We start from the raw sequence: 21035 nt of genomic DNA, 5'->3' as shown, positions 1-21035 counted from the left end.
TTCTTATTTAAATGTCAAAACATTTCTTACTTTAAAAATGTTAAAAATCCTAAAACTTGCTACTGTAAATATTTCCAGGTTTAAATTAGATTTTGAATGTGGTCTCAAACTTTTGGACCCCACTGTATGTGTGTTTAGTGTGCACTACCTGCTACACCTATAGGGAAAAAAACACCCTTTGATCACCAATACTTAACTAGCCTTTGCATACTTCCCCACTCCCTAACTGATAAGCAGACATCCTAAATCAAGTTGTCAAACATTAACTTCTACAATTAATATTAAACATGGCCTAGACTGGGACTTAGTTAAGTTTAAACTTGGTTTTCTCAGAAAACTATCCCATTATTCAAGTAGCCTGCAGTCACAGGTCACACTACCTTTTTAGAAGAGTCTGGTCGTGGACCTCTAGGTCCAACTGTGTTTTTTCCCTCTTGCACCTGTCAGACCGACATCCAAACCAAAATCAAACAGCAGAACTAAATGTGAATACAAGAAAGTGTTTGATGCAAATTACTAGCGTAAACCAGAGGTTGCGCTATGAGTAATCATCAGCTGTGTCTCGTTTGGAAGGATGCGTTCTCCGGAGGTCGCATTTGTCGGCCAAATACATCATTGAGGTTGTCTCGTTTCATTTTTTTCTTATTTTTTATCTATTGTCAATGCCTTTTATGTATATGCACTTACAGTTATACAATTGTTAACCTTTTTTGCATTCCCATTAAAAAAAAAAAAAAATTGCCTTCCAAACGAGACACAGCCATCATCTGTCATTTTGACAGACTGGATAGTAAATTTTTCTTCATGCTCAATTTTTTAATCCATTGTTGCTTCCATTTTCCATAAAATTAGACGTATGCCAATATAATTTTCCATAATTGAGGCCTATATTATTTTTGAGTTTAGGTATACAAAAACCTGTTCTTGACAAAACTTAAACTATAATATAGGGTATTAAAGATTAAAAAAAAAAAAAAAAACTAAAGCCATGTCCACACTAATATGGTACTCTAAGTTTATACCCTTCTCATCCACCAGAGAGCAAGACTTTCAAAAACCCTCTCTAGTAGAGCATACTTTGGAAAACACTGATGATAATGATCTATAAGACATATGTCAGTAAGTATGTCTGGCATGTCAATAAGATATTCAGCAGATGTCTTTGAGATGTTTATGATTTAGAATGTTTGTAATCTGATCTTTTTAAGATATTTAGCAGATGTTTTTTGTTATTAACAATTTTTATAGATTCCATTTATAAAACAAACAAACACAACATAAAATGTGGAATCAAATTATATACATTAAGTCCCCCCATTAACAGGTTGTAACTTAACTTCTCCGATTAGTTTGATAGAAAGGCTTTGCAATGGCAAAATAGTGACAAGAACTTCCTGTTCAATACAAAACCAGGGCGGGGCTCTCTCAGGTGGAAGTGACCAATGAGCCAAATGTCTGAGACCGAATGCATAATACTAAAACAAAATATTGGGTAAGCCTAGCCCACCTTTGTCAAAGCGGCCTATGTAACTTGTTGAAATGTAATCTGGGATGCTTACCATTCCAAATGAAGGACTTCGCTATGCTATCAAATCGCTTGAAATAGGAGAGGGGGACATCTACTGGGAGAGATTGTAGCAGGTAGTTGAATTTTGGAGTGTAATTAATTTTAATAACATTAACCTTCCCAATCATAGATAAATATAATGAAGCCCACCTGCCCACATCGCTCGATAACCTTTTTATTAAGGCGTCAAAATGAACTCTAACTAAATCACACAAATTTGCTGGGAATAAAATACCCAAATACTTAATGCCTTGTTTGGACCACTGGAAGGTGCCCGGCTGTAAAGCCGTTACTGGAAAGTACGCTGTCAGAGCCAAAGCTTCGGATTTAGACCAACTGACTCTGTATCCTGAGAACTTAGAAAATGAATTAATAATTCTGTGGAGGCAGGGCCTGGGTAGCTCCGTGGTAAAAGATGCTGGCTATCACCCCTGGAGTTCGCTAGTTCGAATCCCAGGGCGTGCTGAGTGACTCCAGCCAGGTCTCCTAAGCAACCAAATTTGCCCAGTTGCTAGCGAGGGTAGAGTCACATGGGGTAACCTCCTCGTGATCGCTATAATGTGGTTCGTTCTCGGTGGGGCGCGTGGTGAGTTGAGTGTGGTTGCCACGATGGATGGCGTGAAGCCTCCACACACGCTATGTCTCCGTGGCAATGCGCTCAACAAGCCACGTGATAAGATGCACGGGTTGACGGTCTCAGACGCGGAGGCAACTGGGATTTGTCCTCCGCCACCCAGACTGAGGCGAATCACTACGCGACCACGAGGACTTAAAATCACATTGGGAATTAGGCATTCCAAATTGGGACAAAAAGGAAAAAGAAATAAAAATAAAAAATAAAATTCTGTGGAGGCAAGGCATAGATCTAGTGGGGTCGGAGAAGAATAATAAAATATTATCTGCGTAAAGCACAAGCTTATGTGCTATACCTCCTGCCACCACCAGAGATGTCATAACTTTACTTAATAGGTTAGACAAAAGTTTTGACAATATTTTTACGTCTAGCTGGATCAGGGAAATTGGACGGTAACTCTTACACTCACTTGGATCTTTGTCCTTTTTAAAAATCAGACTGATCCAGGCTTGTGTCATGGTTGGTGGAAGCTTTCCATTCTTTAATGATTCCGTATGAACTTCTAACAAAAGTGGAGCCAGTTCTGTAGCATAAGATCTAAAAAATTCAGCGGGAAAGCCATCTGGTCCTGGAGCCTTGCCTGTAGGTAAGGCCTTAATTACCTCGCCAAGCTCCTCCAAGGTTATCTCAGAATCAAGAATTTTTTTGTTCAGTCGTCAGTTTAGGGAGTTCTAATGGTTCCACAAAGACGTGGAACTATAGAGATCAAGACAGAATTCTTTAAAAGCATTATTAATATCAATGGCAGAGGTAAATATTTCACCACCAGAAGATTTCACTGAGGGAATGGTAGAAAAAGACTCTCTATGCCTTATGCTCTAGCCAAATGCTTCCCTGCCTTGTCCCCCGACTCAAAGTATGACTGTCTTGATGTTTAGCAAATGTTAACTAGATTGGGATGCTTTCCAAATGAAAAGATCTAAAACAGACATCTCGGAGATGTACATGTGCTATCTGGGTAGTAGATAGAAAACTGAGTTTTCAATCGAAAATGTTTAGTGTGGACATGGTCTGAAATCATGGACAAATGAAAGGAGTGAATTTGGTGAAACTGAAAAGTTGGTCACGAAAAAAATTATTTGAAAGGTCAACATTTAAATCATTGCATCTATAACAAACTGTAAGTTAGCATGTCATTTTTCAGTACAATACTGTATCAACAAGAACTTCTGTGGCTAGAGCTCTTTTAGTCGTAAAAAGCACTGTGTTGCAAGTTCTTGGCTTTTCCTTTTCTCTCGCATTGTGAATCTGGTAACCATATTTAATGCACAATATCCCATGAATTTTTCCACTAAACTACTCATGGAATCTCTTGTTTCCCCAAAATTATTCACTCACGTCTCTCTCAGTCTATTTCCACAGGGGTGCTTTATCTTTATGTCTCCCCTTTTCTTCACTTCTAACCTAATTATAATTAAACTTCTAATTAGTATAATTTACTGTAGGAATGTTTCTGCAGTAGGAAAACACAAAAGACAAAGTACATTATTTTTTATGTCAAAATAACGGAAAATGTTTTAAATTTCCATCAATGTTTTTAAAATTCAGGAAAATGATGGAAAGTTTTTGGTTAACGCAACCTCTAGAGTAAACCTAACATGAACCAGAGTGAGAGTCACCGGTGAGAGCATACAGTACCTGAGTGGAGTCAGGATGGAAGGACTGGTCTAAGTCAGCTGAGTGGGACTCAGAGTCCCTTAAAGTGGAAGAGGAAGTTAAACCAGAATGGAAGGAAGGGGAATGCACACTTGACTGAGATGGAGAACTCTGGGCCCCAAATGAAGAATGGGAAGATGAGGTTTGAGAAAATGAAGAGGAAGGGAAGGGAGACTCCTGACCATTGGAGAAATTAGAGATGATGGCCCAGATTTCATCATCAAGTTTGCGTACTTCATCAGCAGGGTGCTAGCGAAGATGAGATAATGGATGGATAAGGAAATATAGTGACTCAAAGCCAAAAAAGAGAACGGAGAGACAAAGGTTCAAAGACACAAGGGACAGTTCACCACAAAAGAAAATTCTGTAATTATTTATTCACCTTCATGTCATTCCAAACCCTTATGCTGATATACACTCACCGAGCACTTTATTAGGAACACTATGGTCCTAATAAAGTGCTTGACATGGTCTTCTACTGTTGTGCTATTCTGCTCACCACAATAGTAGAGAGTGGTTATCTGAGACCCTGTTTCCACCTGGAAACAGGGTCTCAGATAATCCGATGTGTTTCAGGTGATCCGATCACATGTGGTCAACCCTAAATACAGGTCTAAACAGGGTTTAAAGTGTTTTGTGATCGGATCACAAGAACCACATATGAAGGTGGTCAAAACGCATGTGACCAGATCGCATTTGAGGTGTAAAGGCTAATCCGTCCTCTATGCGTCCCAGCAGAGGTGAAGCGGCACCCCTCACCTGTCAATCAACCGCTGTGCTAAAACAAGAGATTAAAGTTTGCCGGTTATGAGTGCCTTTAAAAGGAAATGAACGTCCAATCTTAACATTTAAAAAAGCGGATTCATACACAATTACGAGAGCCACACAGATCTTCTTTAGTGTGTCTGATATCAAATCAGATGACAAGCACGAAAACCTGAAGCTCCTTTAATACAGGTAATCCACTAATATAATGGATAATTCTGCTTTACATGTTACATTTGTGCTTAGATTGAATTTCAACCGCATCTGAGAGAAACAGCGTGCTGTTTTTTCGCACTTTCTTTGTCTTTTCTGACTTTGTTGCACTTTATTAACATGCTGACATAGTGAATGATGTATGTCGTGCTGAAACAGAGAACCTCCCCTCCAAATCCGAAAACAACTGGTCACAGGAAACGCATTTAAACAACCAGGTGTAAACAGCCATGCGTTTGCCACATAAAATCGTATCACCCGAGATGCATTGTAATACCACGTGAAAACAGGGTCGGAGTTACCGTAGTCCTTCTGTCAGCTCGAACCAGTCTGGCCATTCTCCGTTGACCTCTCTAATCAACAAGACGTTTCCATCTGCAGAACTGCCTCTCACTGGATGTTTTTAGTTTTTGGCACAATTCTGAGTAAACTCTGAAAACTATTGTGTGTGAATCCAGGAGATCAGCAGTTACAGAAATACTCAAACCAGCCCGTCTGCCAACAACAATCATGCCAGATCACATTTTTTCCCCATTCTGATGGTTGATGTGAAGATTAACTGAAGCTTCTGACCCGTAGCTGCATGATTTTATGGATTGCACTACTGCCACACGATTGGCTGATTAGATAATCACATAAGTAGGTGTACAGGTGTTCCTAAAAGTGAGTGTATTTTCTGTGAAACACAGAAGACGATATTGACTTGGAATTTAGCTTACAAGTCATATGCTTATGTTGATTTTTTTGTAATTTAACAAAACAGATGTGGTCAATATGAAATGTTTTATGGAAAAGACCTACGTTAAGATTCTTCAATATTTTTCATTTTTGTGTGCCACAAAAAAATAACAACATATGGGTTTGGAACGACATGAGTGTGAGTAAATAATAATGGCATTTGGGGGGGCGGGGGGAAAACTATCCCTTTAAATGTGTTGCGTGGAAAGAATGGGACATTAATTGTGATTACATGCAGGCAGGGAAGTGCTCAGGAAGTCAGTGCAAGCATCAGGATACCAAGTATGCTCTCACGTCAAGTGTTCATTCTGTTTGAGGTATTTTACATGCTGTGTTACCAATAAACAGGAAATAAATGATTATAAAGTATTATATTCTGTCCTATCTCACAAATTTCCTTTCATCAGGATGTTGTTTGCTTTCATACAAATTATTTTCACATCTGGTCAGTCTTCTACAGGTGAAGTTAATCGATGGAGAAGTTTGTTTGCTGAAAGTGTCAAGGATTTTTCTGTTGACCTTTGCCAATTCTGGTGGCATTTCAGTCATTTGTCAGTTTTCAAATGTTTAACTTTCAGGTCAAATTCTCCAGAAGTCAGTAAGTGGGAGGATTAAAGGGGTTTTCTGCTTTGAGATTAATTTAAACATAAAAGTACATTTTGTTACTAGAGGCATCCATCAGTTATGTTAAATGGAAAGGTTTCACACTGTTAAGAGTGACTATGGGATTCAAGTCAGAGGTGAGAACCACCAATTAAACTGAACTTATTCCTTAAAATCAAAGCCTTAAAAGAGATTTTGTTTGTACTGTAAATATATTTTATCCATAATGTGCATGAAAGGGGAACAATCTTTTTAGAAGAAGATTAGAAATAAACTTCTTAACATTTTTATATTTTTCATTTATGTAATTTATCTTTTATAATAGCACTGTACATTTTAATATCTACCATGAAAAAGCACAATAATGTCTTCAATACAGCTGTCTTGTTCATTAATACCAGCTGTGTTGAAATGCGCGACCCTGTAATTGTGTCGCAGGTAATTGAGTCGTAAGTGTCCCAATGTTCAGTGAATCAACACCCTTGCCAGTGACTGAATTTGTGTTTACAATATACTGATTCACGACATAGGGAGCTAGGGAGTGAGAAGAGATGCACCATCTGTATGACTTATACTTCTTGTATTCCAGAGAATTTAGAGTGTATACCGGACCATAAACTATTGACTAAACAATATGTCAGTGGTTCTCAACTAGTTTTGCTTTATTTATTTATTTATTGTACAAAAGTAAACAAAATATCTTTAAAAACAAACACTGAAATGCATTAATATTTTTAAATGACGAAAAAAATCAACAGGCTTGTCTTTATGGTTAGAGTGTTTGTTTTCTGAATTTTGATTGATTCATGCTCTTGGTAGCCAATAACTGGCCGCACAAAACAAATTGTGGTTGGAAAAAAACATGTTTATAATAGTTGCAAACAAACTCCTACATAATGTACTCTGTGTTTGCGTCAATTTATGATTTTTCCCCTTTTTTCCCCCAATTTGGAATGCCCAATTCCCAATGCGCTTTTAAGTCCTCGTGGTCGCGTAGTGATTCGCCTCAATCTGGGTGGCGGAGGACGAATCCCAGTTGCCTCTGCGTCTGAGACTGTCAATCCGCGCATCTTATCACGTGGCTTGTTGAGCGCGTTGCCCGTCCACCACGGCATCCACACTCAACTCACCACGTGCCCCACTGAGAATGAACCACATTATAGCGACCACGAGGAGGTTACCCCATGTGACTCTACCCTCCCTAGCAACCGGGCCAATTTGGTTGCTTAGGAGACCGGGCTGGAGTCACTCAGCACACCCTGGGATTCGAACTAGCGAACTCCAGGGGTGGTAGCCAGCGTCTTTTACCACTGAGCTACCAAAAGATATAACAAAAGATATGGGAATTATTTTCTCCTGCTTTTGATAAGCCGTTTTATTTTGCTTTCCTTACTATACAAGAGTTTATGATTAGTTGCATTTTATTTGCATTTAGAAATGTTTTTGGAAATGTTTTTCCTGCTGTCCACAACCCTATCAGAACAGACTTGCAAATCATTTTTGGGTCACGACCCACCAGTTGAGAACCACTGCACAACTATATCTTACTACTGGCTAAATATATTTCAATCTTAGCCTGAAAATAGGAAAATTAAGTGTTTGAAAAATTGAAATGCATTCACCAAAAAATCCCATGCACAAGATTAAAAGGATAATTCACACAAAATAAAAGACAATTCTCTCATCATTTACTCTCCCTCTTGCCATCTCATATGGGTATGATTTTTCTTCTTCTGCTGAACACAAATATTTTTAGAAGAATATCTCATCTCTGTAGGTCCATACAATGCAATGGGTACCAACATTTTGAAGGTCCAGAAAGCACATAAAGACAGTGTAAAAGTAATCCATAAGACTCCAGTGGTTTAATTCATATCTTCAGAAGTGATATGATAGGTGTGGGTGAGAAACAGATCAATATTTAAGTCTTCTTTACCATCAATCCCCATTTTCACTTTCTTCTTCTTTTGTTTTTGGCAGTTTGCATTCTTCATGCATATTGCCATCTGCTGGGAGGAGAGTAGAATTTGTAGTAAAAAAGGACTTAAATATTGATCTGTTTCTCAGCCACACCTATCATATCACTTCTGAAGACATGGATTTAAACACTGGAGTCTTATGTATTACAATTATGCTGCCTGCATTTATATGATTTTTGAAGTTTCAAAATGTTTGTATCCATTCACTTGCACTGTGAGGACCTAAAGTGCTGAGATTCTTCTAAAAATCTTCGTTTGTGTTCAGTAGGAAAAAAAGGTCATACAAATCTGGGATAGCACGAAAGTGAGTAAATGATGAGAATTTTCCCTTTTTAGTGAACTTTCCCTTTAAGTGCTGTTAAGTACTGATAACTCATAACATGAGCAAATATAAAACAATGGATCTGGAACATTCTGAAAAGAACAATGCACAGATGTGACCCAATTAAGCATGAGGCTTACTCTAAAAAATGATAGGCCAAAGCAGACAATCAGACACACACTCTATGGGGGAAATTCTCCACAACGAACATCAGACTCACAGCAGAACCTGCACATGCATTCGCATTACCTTATGTGCTCGCCTAATCCGAGCAGAGTAACTCTTCTAAAAAGAGTGAATGAGATTCAGAAACACTTAATTTTATCCATCACGTCCAAAACAACAAAAGAAATCAAAGATACTAAGCCTATTCAAAAAAACATTTACATATCAACCTGAATCTACTAATTTAAGACTTAAGACTTGTACACTCTGAGCCATTTTGAGCAAAGAGTTTCTAAGCTATACAGTAATTGCCTTGACTAAGTAGATTTTGGGAAGAAAATCAGTTCTGGCAGTCTTTATTTGCAGAGAAGAATGAGTTTGCAGAGTATTCAGGGTGAAATAGAGGTTGCTTCACAATAGCATGTAGGTAAACAGACACGAAGGCTTGTAAAGATGATGGAGTATATAATGCTGCCAAACTCTACCTTGTCTCCCTGATAGACTTTGGGTAACTGCCAGAAGTGGGGCTCCTGCCCAAGGTAGTCAAAGTTTGTGTAGGAGAGTTGTGTTTCATCTGTGGAGAGCTCTACTGAGAAGCCACTGTCAATACGGTTGGTGCGCTGGCGATTCACAAGAGCAAAGCCTTGATAATTTCCTGGCGCAAAGCTGGTGGACATCTAAAAAAAAAAAATAAAAAAAAAGAGAAAATAAACATATGCTAACACAAAAGCAGATAAAAAGAACTATCCCGAGTGGCAGTGAATGGTAGTTGTCTAAGGGGTTGTTCACACAAGACTGGTTTATTTTCTTGACACGGTGCCTTAAAAAACGCTCATGCCGTGAGACACTAAAAAACAGAAGATGTCCATAAAATGGATGTTTAAATTGACAAAGAATTAAAACAGAGCATAGACTGACACAAGAGTGTGTCCTGTGTGAATGGCCCCTAATTCAGCAGCTCTTACCACATCTCTATAGTGACTGGAGCTAGAACACTGCTGTGTAACACCCATACAGAAACAAGACAGGCAGCCATCTTTGTTGGCAGGACTGAGGTGGAAGGTCCCTTGCTTGCAGGAGGAACATGTTGGACCGGCAACATTCATCTGAGTACAAACAAGTATTTTTTATTATCAAGATGTCATAAATGTTATACAAATAACCAATTGCACCATTTAAAAACTCTTTCTTTGCTGACCTTGCAGCGACAGACTCCAGTTGCACTACATCCCTCACTTCCACTCTGGTCACAGCGGTAGCATTCTATTAAACATTAGAATTTTTAATAAACATTTAACTTAGAACATATCGGTCCATTACAAGACAAAACAAAGATGCTTGTAGAATGTAGCTTTTTATTTATTTATTTATTTATTTACTATTTGTATTAATTGTTTTTTTATTTAATTTTTTTCACTTAACTGTTTAATTTTAAAAATAAATGTATGGAATATTTTTGTTGTCAATCTTACTACCATTATTGTTGCTTGGAGTGCATCTTTGTCCAAGTTGGGGATTGCCAGTGTATCCAGAGGCACATCTAAAGAAAAGTAGGCAACACCTTAGAAAACCGGTTTTAAGTGATTAGCTGTAAAAAGAAAAGCATACTGGGAATCAACAGAGCCATGACAGGGCCTGCCATGAACATTAAGAGCGATTTATGTCTCTTTTATGATCTGTGAGTAATAAGCCCTTTGAGAATATGATCAATGCACTCAGCTTCTTCAAATATGACTGTCTGAACATTCTTTAGACACGCAAACTTTACAAACATAAAGACACTTTAAATTGCATACAGAAAATTGGATACTGAAAACAAAATTATTCATGTAAATACATTTGTGGTTGTTTAGTCTATACCAAAATCACAGATATCAAGTATGTCCTTTAGCAAACAACAGATGTGGACACTATAAATAACAAATGATGTGCAATATCTGTGTTTCTACAAGCAGATATTGTATGTATGCCAGATTCATCTTCACATTCAGCATTTCAAAATAAAAGCAAAAGAGCAAACCACTGTAGTTAGTTTCCCCTAATAGCCACTTCAAAACATACATGTTTATAGGTTAAAATACAACAGGGGATCCATAACATAAGTCCTTGCATGCTTCCAACTTTAGGAGATGGATAAACTACAGCCAGGAATGCTTTCATCATCCAAAGGATGTCGAGTCCATCTCTCCTTGAAAACTTTGCTAAACAAAGGAGAAACAAATCCAAGAACAACCAGAAAGCTCCTGCAAAGGACCCAATTAAATGCCTAAGCTAGTAAAACCACCTTAAACCAAAGCTTGTGGAAGCTGAGGTACTTGTCTCAAAGTCTTACCTGATGGTCTGGAGGTTTCAAGGTAGTCCAAACAAAATACTATGCATGGCTACGATAGAATATCAAAGTTACCCTTTTTTGTTTTTTTTTAAGCCACAACATATTGTAAAACCACCTGCCTAATATTGTGTAGGTCCCTCTCGTGCCACCAAAACAGCACCTACTGCATCTCAGAATAGCATTCTGAGATACTATTCTGCATGATTTTATGCTCTGCACTGCTGCCACACGACAGGCTGATTAGATAATCGCATGGATGATTGTTGGTGCACTGTATTCTGTGGCATCATCCTTACTGGAATGATGCCTCATAATAAGAGACCGATTTGGAATGCTCTACATAGGTGTCAACTCCACGTATACTTCAAATAGTGCTCGTCACACGCAGCCCACGCAAGACTCAACTCGTAACTGATTTCAATACAGATGACACGAGATGAACGACGCGATACTATAATGAGCATAAATACTCATAGTACACACACAATATTAAATACTGATATTAAGCAACTTTTTAACGATACTTTTCAGTATCGTATATTTATAATGGAAATTTCACTCTTCGTCCGCCATTTTGGATTTATTTTTCTGCCGAGATTATCACGGTGCATTCTGGGATTGCCTACCCGGGGAAGTTTACATATGATGCTACCTTAGAATTTGGCCAAAACGAGATATCGTAAGAGGCAGCATAATTAAGATACCTAGCTTTTGGAACAGCCTTCGCGTCGGAAGCGTGCTTATGATGCCTTAAAATGCTGCCTCCGAAGGAAGCTCACTAGGTTTTGGAACAGCCCCCATAATTTGTAAAAGATACAAAACTGTCCAAAAACCAAGCTGACAGAAACTCTCCCATGCTCTCTTGAGGAACAACAACATTAAAGTTAGGTTTAGTTTTCATGGGGGGTTAAATTTTTTCTTCAAATCTATCAAAGAGAAATACACAGGTCCAGTGTAATGTAAACAGGTACTGTAATTCATATAATATCTAGTAATCAGGAATTATTTTGATGGGAATGGCCAGTCTTCCAAGTACAATATGAAGGTTTCCATCTTGTTTTAGTCTGGGTCTTTCTAGTTTCTTTTGACCTCTGTTTTTATTGCATGAGTATGTCTAAAATGTTCAAGGATTTTTAGTTCATCCTCTGAGATGATTTTCTTATAGTAGTTATCTCTTCTTTGGGTTTAGGTGAATGTAGTCTCGTTTTGTCAGCAGATTTACTGGAGGCAGTTGTGTAGGCAAACACTTTCACAGGTTGGTTGGATCCTGAAGCACCTCTCACTTCATGAGAAGAAAGGTCTAATTGCTTTTTCTTGGAATGTCTTCTATTTGTTTGGATGCTATGAGAGGGGTTCCTAATTACCAATGTATTTTTGGGTTTTTTTGGTCGGCATTATAATTGAATCATATTTTTTAGGTTTGTATGGTCTTGTTTCAAGAATATGTGCCTCTTTTTGAGTCTTGCTAGATGACTTGGAAGATAGCCGTTTTGCTGATTCTTTTATTTGATGGACTTTAGTATGAGATGGAGCAGGAATCTGAAATTTAGTTGCAGATTCCTCTTTTGCTTGAGGCCTTGGGGGTGAATGGGACATTTGATTACATTTCCTGGACACTATTAGAGTTCTCTTTGACTCTGTAGACTTAGCATTTTCTTTTGGCCCACTACTGTGATGCTTTTCAAATGTATATGATTGTTACCCCTTACCCATGAGATGGAAGAAACTTTAGCTAATGCCTTCTTTCTGTTTTGTTGATTGCATTGGGTTTCATTGGAAGGGATTGAGGTTGTATGCCTTCCATCCCAGAAAGAATCAGAGGATGTAGTGAGGGCATGATTGGGTACACTTTTGGGAACTGTTGCTCTTCTAGAAGACTTGCTATGATGTTTATTGCCTGCCAAATGTTGAAATGGGTTTTAATATCTTTCGATTTTATCTCTTGAATTGAATGGATCCCTTTGGTTGAGGACTTTGCTTGTGTTTTGGTTGAACTTTCATTGATTTGGGACTGTACATCTCTTCCAGAGGTTGTACGAGGAGTGGGTAAGGTTTTGGGGAGTATTGTTCTCCTATGAGGTCTGCTGGTAGATGTGCTTTTCATCCAAGTTGTAGTCAAGACTGGAGCCAGGGTGGTAGCAACCACAGGAGCTTCTTTGCTTTTGTGGCGAGCACGTTTGACTTTGTCGAGCTCTTGAGCTAGGGTAGTGAAGCCGTCAATCAGTATCTCAAGTTTATACGCTAGTTGACTCAGTCTTGCTTTAATGTCAGTGTATTTCTCGGTGAGCTCACTGATTCTGTCCATCCTATCCATTGGAGACAAAGCGCTGGTTATTTTCTTCAGCTGAGACCTAAAGTGACTTTGCTGCTTCCTCATGTTTTCTAGGCTCTCCTTCATGTCCAGAGTGTTGCTATCAAGCATACAAGTGGTTAAAGCGACTTGTGTGCATTCTTAGCAGAAGCTGGAAGCTCTGCTGTTGAGCCTTGGGTCTTGGCGTGTAGAGAGGGGGCCCTAGAGTTCCACAGTGGCTCAAACCACGAATGGTTGTTGATAGCAACGATCTAGTCGTTCTTTCAGGTCTTGATTGTGTAGTGGTTGTCAGCCACAAGGTATTATCATCTCTAGTGTTTTTATGTTCACTTCTATCCAACACTTGCTTTTGCCCAGGCCTAAGATAGAAAGCGTCATCACATGTAGGGGGGGGGAGGAAACCACTCGAACCTTCAAGGCAGAAGTCTTTGCAGTTCGAAATGCTGAGAGCCATGATGAGACAGGATTTGTTGGAACCAGATTTTTCAAAAATAGCCACCAATTTTTGACCCAGACACCCAAAAGCCTTTACATTCAGTGCAAGTGACAAGGATCCAAAATCCATGTCATTTACCACATTTTGTCACCAGCTTGTTTATGCCTTAGTATGGCAGGTAGTATGGCAGGCATAAACAATACTAGAAACCCACAAATGTCTAAATGGCAAAGTTTGAAAAAGAAAGTCGCATAAAATGTAGCAAGGGCTTTACGAAGATTAGATTGCACTGCACTGCAAGAAATAATTTTCTTAATGGAGTAAAAATATCTAAATATCCAAAAACAAGATAAATTGCCCAGAGAAGCAATATTACGACTTGTTTTCAGAGAATATCTCTTAAATAAACTTGTTTTTCTTACCCCATTGGCAAACAGTTTTTGATTTACACATACTATAAACACACACTAAAACAAGAAAAATTGCCAATAGGGTAAAAAAAAGTAAGTGTAATTCAGGATATATTCTTTGACAACATACCTTAACAGCTCATGCAATTTTGCTTCTCAAGTAAATGTACAGTATCTTGTTGTAAGAATGTTTATATATTTTTTACTGGAAAACAAGACAATAATACTGATTAAGAAAATTATTAAGCACAAAAATGATGCAACTCGAATTATAGGTGACAATATGCATATCTATTTTCTTCAGCACCAATTAAAACACCAATAAAATATCTGAGCATTGTTGTCAATTTAAACAATCCATATTGGAACTTTACTCACACAGTAAAGATTGCTGAAGTGAAACCTTTATTCTACAACCCTGAGTTACCTGAAAATGGTGCAGCTTTTAGAAGTACCATACATGAATGTTACAAGCACCACACGGTTCAACATAAAATACACTTTGGACAGACATTGACACATTGGTATGGGTAGCACTGATTCAAGCCTTGCTTCTCCCATACCACCTGACAAAGCCATTCAATCACAGATGGTAGAAGACACACTGCAATGCAACAGACACATGCTTTCTGGCAGGAGAAAAGGGATGCCGATCACCCTCATCACCAGCGTGGCCAGCCCAGCATCTCTAGCCTACTGAATGAGCGGTTTACAATATCTGGTAGACCACAGCTGAGGACTGACACTTACCTTTCACAGCGTCTTCCAGTATAACCACCAGGACACTCGCATGTGGGCTGTCCATCTGAGTCCAAGAAACAAGATGAGACTCTTCTGAAGGAGGAGAACATTAGCTAGGATGAAAGTCTGCACACTTATGAATTATGGGTTATACTTAAAGGGATAGTTCACCCCCCCAAAACAAATATGTCATTATTTATTTTCCCTCATATCGTTTGACTTTCTTCTATAGAACACAAAAAATCGGGTTTTGAAGAATATCCCGGCCATTCCATACAACGAAAGTGATTGAGGACTGCGGCTGTCAATCTCCAAAATAAAAAAGCACCATAAAAGTAGGGCTGGGTATTGATACAGATTTCCTGATTCGATCTGTTTCTGATTCACAAGCTCTCGATTCGATTTGATTCAATATCGATTCATATTGACAAATTTCAGTTACAATGTCCATTTTGCTATCATATAAAATAAATTACCTCTTAGCTAATACGTTTAATTATAAAGGGAACTTTTAACCTTCTAGGTACCCCTTCTATTCAGTCTATTCCATCAATAAATGTCTTGAAACTTTATAGATTATACTGCATATACATTGCCTGGCCAAAAAAATAAAATAAAAAAATCACCGTTTGGATTTAAATAAGCAGATATTTAAGAGATTATGATTGGATCATTATTTCAGTGATTAATAGGTTTCAGCTGACAACAATCCTTTTAACCCTAACTGATGCAGTGTATAGCTTCTCATTTCTTAAACAACCATGTCGGAAGATGTATCCCGTGGTCATAGAAAAGATGTTACTGTGTTTCAAAAGGGGCAAATTATTGGCCTGCATCACGCAAAGAAAACAACTAAGGAGCCTGCTGAAATCACTGGAATTGGGTTAAGAACTGTCCAATGCATTATTAAAACCTGGAAGGATAGTGGTGAACCATCAGCTTCACGGAAGAAATGTGGTCGGAAAAAAATCTTGAATGATCATGATCGGAGATCACGTAAACGCTTGAAGTCACATCGTAAATAATCGACAGTAGAACTCACTGCTATGTTTAATAGTGAAAGTAAAAGCATTTCCAAACGCACAATGCGACGAGAACTTACAAGACTGGGACTAAGCAGCTGTGTGGCCACAAGAAATCCGCTTGTTAGTGACAATAATCTGAAAAAAACGTCTTCAATTTGCTAGGGAGCATAAAGATTGGACTGTGGAGCAATAGAAACAGGTCATGTGGCCTTAGAATTAAATGTTCCTTTTTATTGTTTTTAATCAACAACTGACTGTGAAGAACAGAAAAGATATTAAAAGATACATTATTCAATGACAAATGGATTGTGTGGATCACGTCTTTGGACACAGAATGAGCCAAAGCAAACTTTTACTCTCAAAATCCAGTGAAAGGATCTCGGTGCTGAACTTTTTCACCACTTTACTACTCAAATACTGGTGAGTGAAATCTGAACATTTACCAGCCAGTAGCTAATCACAGACATTTTTAGTCCCATTGCACGCAATTTGGTCGCATATGCGAGTGATTTAAGAATCGATATCTAGATTGTTCAAACGAAGATCGTGATGCATCGGAAAATCAATATTTTTTACACAGTCCTAAATAAAAGTATAATAAAAGTGGTCCAATTGACTTGAACTGCTATATTCCAAGTCTTCTGAAGCCATATGATAGCTTTGTGTGAAGAAAAGGCCAAAATTCAAGTCAGAATTCACAGATAATCTTACCACCCTAGCTCTCCTTTGCATGTTCATGATGATGTACGATTCGTAAATGAATTAAATTTTTGTTTTTGGTACTTCTTCATCCTTTTAGAAGCTTGAAAGCCTCGTTCATCATAATTACATAAAAATAAAAATAAAAATAAATGACCAGTACAGTTCTTCAAAAGTTTTCATTGTGTTTTTCACAGAATAAAGAAAGTCATATGGGTTTGGAATGACATAAATGTGATGACAGAATTTTCATTTTTAGGGGACTAATATTCCTTTATAATGAATAAAATGTCTTTGTTAAAGGGGTCATGAAATGCTCTTTTTTATTGTTTTATTATCTTCCCTGAGGTCCACTGATAATATTGGTAAAGTTTTCTTTTGCATTAAAACATATATCTCATAACAAGTCATAATTTTGTAATATATGATCATTTTCCACCGTTGTCTCTGGCCCTCTGTCTGAAACGCTCGGTTTTGGCATAAGTGCCTCCTTAAAACTTCAACGTAAACACCCACTGTTCTGATTGGCTAACATCGTGCAGCCCCTTGAATAGAGCCATTTTTGTTATTCAATAGGAAGAAACTGAATAAGCACCAAAACATTATAAAACTAAATGTCAGAAGTTACACATAACGCACATCCAACACATTGCATCCGAATATATTAAAATGTTCATCTCAAGCACAACTGTTAACACTCACAACCTGTCTACACCGGACACGAGAGTTGCGTCGCATCAAAAGCAATAGAACCCATTATAATCAATGATGCTGTCTATCATGGAAGCGTCCGTTGAGGCGTGTCGTGTTGCGCCGACAGTAAACAGATGTCCCGTTCCATTTTCCACTGGTGCTAATACTACCAACACCACAAATAAATGGTTTAGAAAGTTTGTGTTGAAGCGCCCGGTGTAGACAGCCTCAAGACATTTCATTGCGTCGCGTCAACGGACGCGCCCGGTGTAAACAGGGTGTCAGCACATCAGTCATAATGACATATGAAATATTCATAAATTAAACTGTTTACTCATGGTTTTTGCGATCGCGTCCAAGTGTTTTTAACTGCCCCATCCTTCAATAACAGTTCCTTTGCTAAGCTTGAATCGTTCCAACAACTAAAAATAGCGCAGATGGGCGAAAGAAAGCATCCATGACACGTTTTTGCTCAAAACTGCAGGGCAGCAGCTGAATGACAGAGAGCTTCTCCTCTTCAGAGTTGTAACTTGACACAGTGTCTTTTAAAAGCTGCCCAAGATATGTATCAAGCGGTCAAATACATCTGTCTGTGCATGTTTATGTAGAAAAACATTTAAATCCAGAATGGTGTCCTGTATAAGTCCACTTAGGATGAATATCCCATGACAGGCCCCATCTCTCTCCTCTTCACCTGTGTGACTGTCTGAGCACCAGTGGGTGGGGCCAAGGTGCAATGACGGAAAAATAGGCGATGTATATGCAGAACTGCATATGCAGTATTTGGTCCTTGTGACGTCACAAGTTCCACGAATTCCAAACTTCCAAATTTTAAATAAATGCTCTTTTCCTATTAAGGAGGAAGTTTTCCGTTTTGAAACTTACAGTATGTTTTATAGTACAATGACCTCTTATATGTCAGAAGATCAAGGAAAATTGTATTCCTCATGTCACGACCCCTTTAAAGTAAATAGAAAATACAAACTCACTGGTTATTGGAGTGTCCCAGACAAGGACAGGGCCTACATGCCTGTGGACCACCAGTCTTTGGGTTTCCATAAAAACCAGGAAGGCAATTTTCACAATGACGCCCAACTGTGTTATGCAGGCAATTCTAAAATAGAATGAACAGAGTGATCCAGATACATTTCAAAAACATCATCATCCAGGACCAGCTATGACAGCACAAATGGCCTGTACACAATCACTACTACATATAACATAAGAAAGCAAAGCAACTATAATGGAAATGTTAACTCACCAGGCACTCTCCTGTCTCTGAATCACAACCGCTGGCATGCCCATGGCAGTCACACTTCTCACAGGTGCCAAGATAAAGCCCAGGTGTACGGGTGTAGCCAACATCACAGTCCTGCAAACAATGGAGGTGAGTCAGAGGTGACTGGGTTCATACAATATGTAGGTGTGTATGCTGAAGCTGTGCAACTCTGCAACCTTTGCTCTTTAAAGAAAATTTGAAGTAACTGATACAGAGCTTTAGTGCTATAAAATGTTCCGTGAGTTGCTAAGAATTATTACTTAGACATCAAGAAAAATGAAAAAGGCTTGTTATAAACCTAGACAGGGATTGTGAATTTCACACCAACATGTGTGCTGGTAAAAGAGGTTGTTTTGCACTGACTTGCAGACACATGTTTGCTGTAGGAGGTTAAGATATTTGAGCAGGGTTCAACAACAATGATATTTTCTGCTGCCACAAATAATAATAATTTGTATTATTTATCAATGTATTACTAAAGTTACTTGGATAAAATCTTGAAATAAACTAGGTTTTAAATTTGCAATAATAGCTGGAACTTATACAGATACAATGTAACTCTATTACAGTTCATTTATAAAAAGTTTTGCTAGAAAACAATAACATACAACGCAAAACATTACTGATTAGTTAGCAATTTTCACCCCAAGAATATCAATGCTTCCAAGGATATCACAAGTCATTCTCACAATCCTAATCTATGTCAGCCAGCTACATAATTGTATTTTGGTAACAAGTTTAAATCTGCCAATTATTTGCAACAATGTTCAATACATTACAGAAAATCAAAATGCTTAAAGGGATAGCTTAGCGCAAAATGAAAATCATGTCATCAATTACTCACCCCCATGTTGTTCCAAACACGTATGACTTTCCATGGAAAACAAAAGGATATGTTACGCAGTCACCATCCACTTTCATTGCATCTTTTTTTAAATACAATAAAAGTGAACAGTGAATGAGGCTAACATTCTGCTACTTTAACATCTCCTTTTGCATTCTAATAAAGAAAGAGTCATACGGGCTTGGATTAACATGAGGGTGAATAAATGATGACATAAATTTCATTCTGGGGTAAACTATGTATTTAAATTTGTAATGCATAAAAACACAGGATTTAGTGACAGGGCAGTTCCGTCAATGGCCCTAAATATATATACCTGGCAGGAAGGTCCTGCATATCCCTGAGGGCAGGCGCACTCCTCCACCTCCAGAGCCCTGTCATTTCCTGAAGAGTGCGGCACTGCAATGTCCATTTGGATATTGGAAATACTAAACAACAGAGATTCAGATTAAACCCTAATACACTGTTTTTACAAAAATCAATAGAGTTAAGGGCAAGATAGGAGTTTAGTAAGATAATGTGATGCCATCCAGAGGGTGCATATAAAGGGCATCAAAAGTCAAAGTGTAATGAATGTGTATGGGAAAGCATAATTACCTGCTCTCAGCCATATTGTCTGCATAAGTGGCTCTGATCATGAAGACACTGATATCAGCCAGAGCCATCAGCAGGTGCTCTCGGGTACACGGCTGTCCATCAGCCCGTCTCCATGCAGACTGTGAGGATTACAGGTAAATAGGTGAAGAGAATGTTCGTAGTAAGTTGACCACTTAAATTCGGAATATGAATCTAAAATTTCATATTGTGCAATCCTTCGAATCGGAATATGTAAAGCTAATCTTTAACCCTTTCAACCCTGTGGACCTGCCGGGTCCATAAGGGGGCGCTATATTGTGAAAAAAGTTTACGCTTAAAATGTTCAAGTCTCCGAATACACAAGTCAGGCATATGTTGTATCGTCTGAAAGCTTAGAATCTGAACTTTTCATATATAACCATCACTTCCGCATTTATGTTACATAAAATAACAAAATAAGGCCTGAAATCATTCACGATGCAAATCAGCGCCACCTTGAAGTCATGTGGTAGAAATATTAACATGAATATAAAAGTCTTCCAAAGCCCTTAAATAGACAAATCATATATCAAAAGAAAGCTCTCATTCTTAGGAATGTTGCTCTTATACCACAGTTCGAAAGATTTTCTAAAAAATCACAAAGTGAAACATGATTTCTGTTAGACATCAAATACAAATGTCTTTTTTTATGTGCCAAACACAAGACCCAAATAGCAAAAAACTTTATATCGGCTTTTACCTTAGACAGTTTTCTAAAAAAAAACAAAAAATGTTATATCTTAGATGTGCAGAACAAAATATGTGGTCAAGCAAGGAAAGCATGCTAAACAAATCATCAGAAATATAAGTTATCGACTATTGATGATAATATGTATCAATAAAAAAAATTAAAAAAAATAAATACAAAAACATATATATATATATATATACATACATCATCGCAAAGGAGAGGATCACAGCTTTCTAATGACAACTAGATTGAGCTTCTAGTCCACTCAGAGGCAGAGATATTCGATGAAACAATGGGGATGGTGCATGAACTGAAAA

At 38.0% G+C, this 21035-nt stretch overlaps 1 protein-coding gene across 1 annotated transcript in view; it reads right to left on the bottom strand.

The window, feature by feature from the left end:
• LOC127419591 (basement membrane-specific heparan sulfate proteoglycan core protein-like) overlaps positions 1–21035 on the bottom strand; it is a 163117-nt gene that overhangs the window by 54524 nt on the left and 87558 nt on the right. Inside the window, exons 26-34 of the mRNA XM_051661098.1 lie at positions 20010–20128; positions 19729–19840; positions 18551–18661; positions 18279–18403; positions 14882–14965; positions 10118–10182; positions 9841–9905; positions 9608–9748; positions 9128–9319 (exon numbers count right to left, since the gene is read on the bottom strand). Coding sequence (XP_051517058.1) covers positions 9128–9319; positions 9608–9748; positions 9841–9905; positions 10118–10182; positions 14882–14965; positions 18279–18403; positions 18551–18661; positions 19729–19840; positions 20010–20128 — 1014 coding nt within the window. The remainder of the gene's footprint in view (positions 1–9127; positions 9320–9607; positions 9749–9840; positions 9906–10117; positions 10183–14881; positions 14966–18278; positions 18404–18550; positions 18662–19728; positions 19841–20009; positions 20129–21035) is intronic.

Source organism: Myxocyprinus asiaticus, chromosome 29, assembly GCF_019703515.2.
Source record: "Myxocyprinus asiaticus isolate MX2 ecotype Aquarium Trade chromosome 29, UBuf_Myxa_2, whole genome shotgun sequence".
NCBI classification, from domain to species: domain Eukaryota; kingdom Metazoa; phylum Chordata; class Actinopteri; order Cypriniformes; family Catostomidae; genus Myxocyprinus; species Myxocyprinus asiaticus.
The sequence above is the reverse complement of the archived record's forward strand: the minus strand, read 5'-3'. Positions and strand labels throughout refer to the sequence as shown.